An 8,298-nucleotide genomic window follows, 5' to 3' on the forward strand; every position below is an offset into this window, starting at 1 on the left:
CTAATGACTCTTCTGCATTACAATAATAAAGACATACCTTGTTCGCATTGTATTCGGAAACTTCACAAGAATCCTTTTTGACAACGTTTTATCGCTGTCTCTTCTAGCTTTGCAAACAGGCTATTATCAAAACTCCTTATATTACTACCCTTAAATCACAGTAACAGTTGTAAAGTAACTGGAATGTGCATAGACTTTGAAGAGCTCAAAAGGTTTTCCGGCCAAACTCTTTTTTCAACCTATTTTCCTCAGTGTTTCCTCTATTTTTAATTTCTCTAAACACTAACATACATGGCTCGATATCAAAGACCTTGCTTCAATTTCACTTTCAGATGTATCGACGATGAATAAGAAACTCAGTGACTATGTCGGTCATATAAATCCTTCTGAACATCTTCATCAGCTCCATCTCTTCTTGATGTGAACACCCCTGCTTCTCTTTTACATAAAACAGGTAATAAGGTATTTAATAAGCTTGCTTCGAATGCCATGTTTCCGCGATGGTTTTCACTGCTAACAGAAACTCTTACAACACAAGGTTTTGATAAAGGCCGGTTGATGGATACTTTTATGAATCCTGGGAACTGATCTATTTTTTTGTGAAACATGAAGGTCGATTTTGAGCTCTTAAGTGTGACTTGTGATGTCGTTGTCCGTACTAAGATTCTCACTTAGATGAAGTAACTTACTTAAATGTGACCCAGATTTGCAAGCCGTGTGTCGTCAACGATCGAAGCTGAAGACGCTTACCCTTCCGGAACACCTGGTCCTATTTGCGTTGTGCTTCTTAAAAGTATCTATGTAAATCTTGACTTGTTTATATTTAGTCAAATTTTCAGTGATTTTAATCTTGAAGTATAGTCTTGGTCACTTTTTTAGAAGAAACCAATTTGAATTTGGTATCCCTTTATCCAATCAAGTCATAGACCACATCTGATTACAATTATCATAATATGCTTTTTTCATTTTTAAGATTCAACATATATTACAGATGTGATCCAACACGATATCAAGGTATTTTATATGAACAAACATGAAAGCATTTATCAACAACAATCAACAGGCTTAATATATAATGACTCTAAGCCCTATTATGATTTTGGAGAGAAACTTGTTGCATATCAAACAAATTTGACCCTGGTTTCCTAGAATGTTGATCAAGGTAATTTATTTGAACAAAGTTAAAAGCCTCTCACCTAAGCAAACCACAGGCCCTATAAAGGAAAAGGTGATTGCATATGGATGAAACAAAGTCGAATAAGCTCACAAGACTATAAACTATGTGAACTAAAATTCATAGCTAATGTATATGTATGACTATAAACAATAACAAATAAAAAGGTGATTTTTGTATCATTTATTAATACGTGTAAATGCAAAGAACAGTATATCATTTCTTCTAACACAAGAATTAATATGAAATGTTCTACAGTTAATTTTATATTATAATAATTTATGTTTGTAAATTCCAATTTTAATCTCATTTTTTTCTCAATTTTTTTTACATAAAAACCATCAACCTCCATATAAACCTTTGTAACTTTGTTATCATACAACATACTGATTAGAAATTAATGTAAACCACATCCAAAACAATGCCTTATAATAACACTTTAACAAGCAGTTACATCTACATACATGTAAAGTTAAACTTTGTTCTCACACCGTCAAAATGCTGTACTAAAACGAGTCCGTAAACAGGAAGTTTGTAAGCATTGAAAGAAGTCTGATTAAAAACTCATTATATACAACTCATGTCATCAATTTCAATAAATGAAAGTAAAGAATACCAACAAGATAAACTATATTATTACAATATAAAATATTATTAATGTGAAATATTCAAGCCCTTTTCAAAAGAACTTGGGCCCTTATATTACAAATACCACACACCCTACCTCCAGGGGTAAAATTCGGGCCCTTACATTACAAATCCCACACACCTTACCTCCAGGGGTAGAACTCAGGCCCTTACATTACAAATCCCACACACCCTACCTCCAGGGGTAGCACTTGGGCCCTTACATTACAAATCCCACACACCCTACCTCCAGGGGTAGAACTAGGGCCCTTACATTACAAATCCCACACACCTTACCTCCAGGGGAAGAACTCGGGCCCTTACATTACAAATCCCACACCCCCTACCTCCAGGGGTAGAACTCGGGCCCTTACATTACAAATCCCACACCCCCTACCTCCAGGGGTAGAACTCGGGCCCTTACATTACAAATCTCACACACCCTACCTCCAGGGGTAGAACTTGGGCCCTTACATTACATATCCCACACACCTTACCTCCAGGGGTAGAACTCAGGCCCTTACATTACAAATCCCACACACCCTACCTCCAGGGGTAGAACTTGGGCCCTTACATTACAAATCCAACACACCTTACCTCCAGGGGTAGAACTCGGGCCCTTACATTACAAATCCCACACTCCCTACCTCCAGGGGTAGAACTTGGGCCCTTACATTACAAATCCAACACACCTTACCTCCAGGGGTAGAACTCGGGCCCTTACATTACAAATCCCACACACCCTACCAATGTTGACATCCAGGAATCTTAAATGCAAGGTGTCAAATGTCCAATTTAAGGTCTGCAAAGCCTTGAAATAACTTTACAGGGGAAGTCACTCCAAGTCAGAAAAAATCCTGTTTTTGGTTGCTTCATGTTCTATATAGAAGGGAGAGAACTCTGATTCAAACTCTTCTCCATGGTTATAGTGGTACCCTTTACCTTAAGATTAATCTTATCACAGAATCAATATTATAATAAATAAAACAATAAAAAAAAAGCAGCCACATTTGTCAAATGCACAACAAACTACCCTAATAGGAACAATCTCCCATGGTCTGTCACATTGTATTCTACACAACATTTGTTTCTAGGCAGATTATTTATGCAATCATGTATAACATTAATGACTTGACAAAATACTAAACAAGAAGCATAATGGGCCTGTATCGCTCACCTGTTACTTGATATCTAGCAAACTAAACTACAGGTTTAATAGTGCCTCTCTACAACTCAGGGAGTTCTGTAAAGCTCTTCACCTAGCAGGATACATGCCAAACATGACCATATCCCCCTTCAATTATTCAGATTTGACTCATTTGACATCTATGAATTTGAAAATGGGCAAAGGTCTTTTATTGGAATAAATTTGACAGCCTTTCATCCTTGTATGCTACTGTGAAACTATATCATGACCCTAAGCCTTTTGGCTATTCCAAAGTTGTGTTTCTTTAAAGTTGACCGACAGACACTGCATCATGGCAAAATCTTACCACAGTACTTCCTTCACAACTGGTCCAATCTATGACATTTACCAAGAACTAGGTAAATATAAACATTGAATTGAGTTTATATACAACACATTTATAAGCAAACATACAAAGGTTCGTGACATAACAAATATAACAATGAAAATTTCTTAGTATATTAGCAGATGACATAGATATATTCAGGGGACTAGCGAGCTTACTGGAATTCTAGGACTAGTGACCGTGGTGACAGATTGAAATAAACTTACAAATATCTGTACATGGCCGATGTGACAGATTGAAATAAACTTACAAATATCTATACACGGCCGATGTGACAGATTGAAATAAACTTACAAATATCTATACACGGCCGATGTGACAGATTGAAATAAACTTACAAATATCTATACATGGCCGATGTGACAGATTGAAATAAACTTACAAATATCTATACATGGCCGATGTGACAGATTGAAATAAACTTACAAATATCTATACATGGCCGATGTGACAGATTGAAATAAACTTACAAATATCTATACATGGCCGATGTGACAGATTGAAATAAACTTACAAATATCTATACATGGCCGATGTGACAGATTGAAATAAACTTACAAATATCTATACATGGCCGATGTGACAGATTGAAATAAACTTACAAATATCTATACATGGCCGATGTGACAGATTGAAATAAACTTACAAATATCTATACATGGCCGATGTGACAGATTGAAATAAACTTACAAATATCTATACATGGCCGATGTGACAGATTGAAATAAACTTACAAATATCTATACATGGCCGATGTGACAGATTGAAATAAACTTACAAATATCTATACATGGCCGATGTGACAGATTGAAATAAACTTACAAATATCTATACATGGCCGATGTGACAGATTGAAATAAACTTACAAATATCTATACATGGCCGATGTGACAGATTGAAATAAACTTACAAATATCTATACATGGCCGATGTGACAGATTGAAATAAACTTACAAATATCTATACATGGCCGATGTGACAGATTGAAATAAACTTACATATATCTATACATGGCCGATGTGACAGATTGAAATAAACTTACATATATCTATACATGGCCGATCATCTGTGATTGTGATGGCCTACAACATCCAGAAATGCCCATTGGTCAGTGTTGGTGATTGGTCACCCAGACATGACCGTTGGTCAGTGTTGGCGATTGGTCACCCAGAAATGACCGTTGGTCAGTGTTGGTGATTGCTCGCTCAAAGGCTTTGCATATTAGTAAAACCAAACCTCATAATGTAAAAAGCAAAACTACATTGAATTTAAAGGTTAAACAAAATAAAAGTAAATTAGCCTAGGTTTTTCTTTTTTTTAAATACTAAAGAGCATAACAATGAAAATGTGCAACCACTCTGAACAAGTAGGAAGAATGTTATAACCCTGGGACTATCCCCAACCACCCATGTTATAACCCTGGGACTATCCCTGACCACCCATGTTATAGCCCTGGGAATATCCCCAACCACCCATGTTATACCCCTGGGACTATCCCCGACCACCCATGTTATACCTCTGGGACTATCCCCGACCAATGTTATAAACCTGGGACTATCCCCGACCACCCATGTTATAGCCCTGGGACTATCCCCGACAACCCATGTTATAACTCTGGGACTATCCCCGACCAATGTTATAACCCTGGGACTATCCCCGACCACCCATGTTATAACCCTGGGACTATCCACGACCACTGTTATAACCCTGGGACTATCCCCGACCAATGTTATAACACTGGGACTATCCCCGACCACCCATGTTATAACCCTGGGACTATCCACGACCACCCATGTTATAACTCTGGGACTATCCCCAACCACCCATGTTATAACTCTGGGACTATCCCCGACCAATGTTATAACCCTGGGACTATCCCTGACCACCCATGTTATAGCCCTGGGAATATCCCCAACCACCCATGTTATAACCCTGGGACTATCCCCGACCACCCATGTTATATCCCTGGGACTTTCCACGACCAATGTTATAACCCTGGGACTATCCCCGACCAATGTTATAACCCTGGGACTATCCCCAACCACCCATGTTATAACCCTGGGACTATCCCCGACCACCCATGTTATATCCCTGGGACTATCCCCGACCCATGTTATAAACCTGGGAATATCCCCAACCACCCATGTTATAACCCTAGGACTATCCCCGACCACCCATGTTATAACCCTGGGACTATCCCCGACCACCCATGTTATAACACTGGGACTATCCCCGACCACCCATGTTATTACCCTGGGACTATCCCCAGCAGCAGGGCTTTTTCTCTTGTAGAATGATTGGGTCATCATGTCAAGCAAGCACATAAATACGGTTTTAACCAAAAGACTAACTTCCAAGGAGCCAGCAGGACCCTAGGACAATCATAGTAAAATAAGTCTTTTTGCCCATTTATACCCAACATGACGTCATTACCAAGGGACTAATGCAAGCCTACAGGAGAGGGGCCGGATCCTAAATAATAAATATTGATTAATAAGTTATACAACATTGATATAGCACCTATGCAATTAACATAATTACTATGATGTGCTTTACAGTACATGTATAAAAAGGCTAAGTATATCAAGCAATCAATAGCCCCTCACCTCTGGGTAAACTTTGATAACAAATGTAAATAACAAAGGGCCATAACTCTATTTCTAGGGTGACACGAGACTCCATTTTAGTACATGACACACAGCAATCTTAAGAAGTATTCACAAATGATTATTTGGTAATACTTGATAATTGTAGCTGGCAAAGTATATAAGATACAGCCTGTTCAGAATAAAATCAGTAAACAAAGGGCCATAACTCTGTGTACAATGGAGCATGAGATGCAATTTTAGTATGTTGCACTCTATCATAAGCCTATAAGGTACTCCCACACACGATTTAACACTAGCAGATACCAGGGGACATGAGATATTAACCATACAAAGTAATACACAGGCGGACTAATGAACACAGTGCAAACCATTTAGTTTCATCCAGTATTATCAATGAAGCTGTATAATCATTCTAGAGTTACACAAGCATATGAAAATAAACACACACATGTATATATATCCGGTAAGGCATTTAAGTCAACACGATGGCTTTCACATGCATTGTTGCTGATATGAATATATTAAGGCATAAAAGATATGAGATTATTCTATCTTCTAATGTTTCCAATGATACTTTTGTTCCTCATACATTTAAACCTTGTCCAGTTATCTCAAATGATTGTCCTTGATGGTAGTAAACTGTTCGCCAACAAAACCACAATTACCTTCTTCAACTTATCACATAGTAACTAAAAACCAATGATTTTCGATGCCACATCAAACCAGTTTGGTCCCAGCTCGAGGATAGAAGAGACCCCTGGGTGAGACTTCTCCCTTTGGTCACAGTAGGCAATGGCCTTGTCCAGTATGGACCTATCTAGGTCATAGACTTTCAGTGGGCCTTCTGACTGCATCATTACATTGTCTGACCAACTCTTGGTGGTAGTGTCCAGGGGGAATAACTCTGGTACCAGTGACTTCAGTATCCACATCATGACAAAAGCTGTCACCAAAAGGTTCTCCATTTCAATAGCAACTTTAAGTCCTGTGAAAAGTATGTTTTATACAGTTAACAAAAGATACCCTGATTTCTTTACATGATTTCAGCTCCCCTTCCTGTGAGCCCAATGTTTATAAGTGTCAAATAACTTAACAGATTGTTCGTTACACATTCATCTAGTGATGAAAAATGGTTCTAATCAATATGTGGATTGTCATAGGAGTGCTACCAAAACTTTGTCTGAATCAATATTGAAAGTGAATCTAGAAACTATAAATGTAGTCAATTTAAACACCAAGATGGAATGAAAGGCAAAATGTTTAAGCTAAAAAATAACTAGAGAAACTGTGAGCAAGCTCACAAAGATATACCCCCATGTTTGTGAGCAGAAATTGAAGTTTCAAGGCCCATAACTCCAGGAAGAATAGTAAAATCCCAAATTCCTTTCTTCATGCACTTGCAGGGGTATACATATTTCAAACTAATTTGTTTTTTTCTTTCTAAATTTCATTAAGTTTAAATTGTGGGAAAGGCTGAAGAGGGTGCCTTATGCTAATTACCTAATGACTTGAGTCCAGCAGAGTTCAGGGCCTCTATACAGGCTGTCAAATCAATGAAGAGTGCCTTCTCCACGTCACCTTTGCTCCATCCTCCATCCTGTTACATAGAAAAGAATTGTTCTGTACAACACATCATAAACCCAACATCACAATCAGGTTCAATAGAAAACGAACCTCTATGATCATGTATTGAAGCTACAAACCAATGCAATACTTCCAAGTGGTAATGATTAAAGTGAACTGATAAAACTTTGATCAAGTGATAAATCTCGAGTTGGAGAACTAGTGCAAGGCAAACATCAATCAGATATATATGGAGTCAAGAGCCATAAGGCACTCAATGCTTGTCTGTACATAACGATTTTAGAGGAAAGTGAACTCGTTACCTCTATGCAAAATATCAGCATCCTTAAATTTATTAATTTAGCAAGCCTCGAAAAGAAAGATAATTGGCTCCCTAAATAACTTGATCATTGATATCAATTAATGGAAGACAATCAGGGTAAAAATTTAAAACAACAAGAGGCCCATGGGCCTTAACGGTCACCTGATATATTTATACAGAGAGTTGATTTTGTTTTTAACAGAACAGAAATATTATTCAAAGTGACAAAAAACAATAAAACCACCTTACTCAATATCTAGCATACAGATTTCAGACTAAAAAGGATTTGAAACTAGCACCTCTGATTCTTAACAAGGAAAATGAAGAAATTTTAGCACACTGACTCCTTTGAGCCCCACCCTACAGCCCTTGGGGGTAGGGCTGGCTCAAAATTTTCAAAGTATCAAACTGTCAATTCAAGGTTATAATTCCAATCAAGTTATTAACATGTAATATTCAAAGTATCATTTG

The 8,298-nt window shown here is 37.7% G+C and overlaps 2 protein-coding genes across 9 annotated transcripts in view; both read right to left on the bottom strand.

Annotated features, from left to right (window-relative positions):
• Positions 1–1,342: 1,342 nt before the first annotated feature.
• On the bottom strand, positions 1,343–6,620 carry LOC110454329 (RE1-silencing transcription factor A-like). 4 transcript variants are annotated; one of them, XM_021503788.1, is made up of 3 exons: positions 5,512–6,620; positions 5,040–5,415; positions 1,343–5,009 (listed from the first exon to the last, which is right to left on the bottom strand). In XM_021503788.1, the coding sequence occupies exons 1-3, from the start codon at positions 5,655–5,657 to the stop codon at positions 4,629–4,631; spliced, it is 903 nt and encodes a 300-aa protein (XP_021359463.1). In that variant the 5' UTR covers positions 5,658–6,620; the 3' UTR covers positions 1,343–4,628. The 4 variants fall into 4 exon arrangements, with proteins under 4 accessions (XP_021359463.1, XP_021359460.1, XP_021359461.1 ...); XM_021503785.1 differs by having other exon boundaries at positions 5,040–5,289; positions 5,383–6,618; XM_021503786.1 differs by having other exon boundaries at positions 5,040–5,160; positions 5,257–6,617.
• Positions 6,621–6,625: 5 nt separating this feature from the next.
• Positions 6,626–8,298, bottom strand: part of LOC110454327 (poly [ADP-ribose] polymerase 4-like) — a 75,241-nt gene continuing 73,568 nt past the window's right edge. For all 5 annotated transcript variants that reach the window (XM_021503783.1, XM_021503782.1, XM_021503781.1 and 2 more), the window contains 2 exons: positions 7,443–7,539; positions 6,626–6,927 (listed from right to left, as the gene is read on the bottom strand). In XM_021503783.1, coding sequence (XP_021359458.1) covers positions 6,632–6,927; positions 7,443–7,539 — 393 coding nt within the window. In that variant the 3' untranslated portion in view covers positions 6,626–6,631. The remainder of the gene's footprint in view (positions 6,928–7,442; positions 7,540–8,298) is intronic.

Source organism: Mizuhopecten yessoensis, unplaced genomic scaffold, assembly GCF_002113885.1.
Source record: "Mizuhopecten yessoensis strain PY_sf001 unplaced genomic scaffold, ASM211388v2 scaffold7763, whole genome shotgun sequence".
Lineage (NCBI taxonomy): Eukaryota > Metazoa > Mollusca > Bivalvia > Pectinida > Pectinidae > Mizuhopecten > Mizuhopecten yessoensis.

Excerpts from the sequence above, each read along its gene's own strand:
- LOC110454329 (XM_021503784.1), bottom strand. The coding sequence starts at position 5,657 with ATGTGCTTGCTTGACATGATGACCCAATCATTCTACAAGAGAAAAAGC. Across the intron at positions 5,010-5,039 it reads TGGTCGGGGATAGTCCCAGG|GTTATAACATGGGTGGTCGG; the intron begins GTTATAACAGTG and ends GATAGTCCCAGG.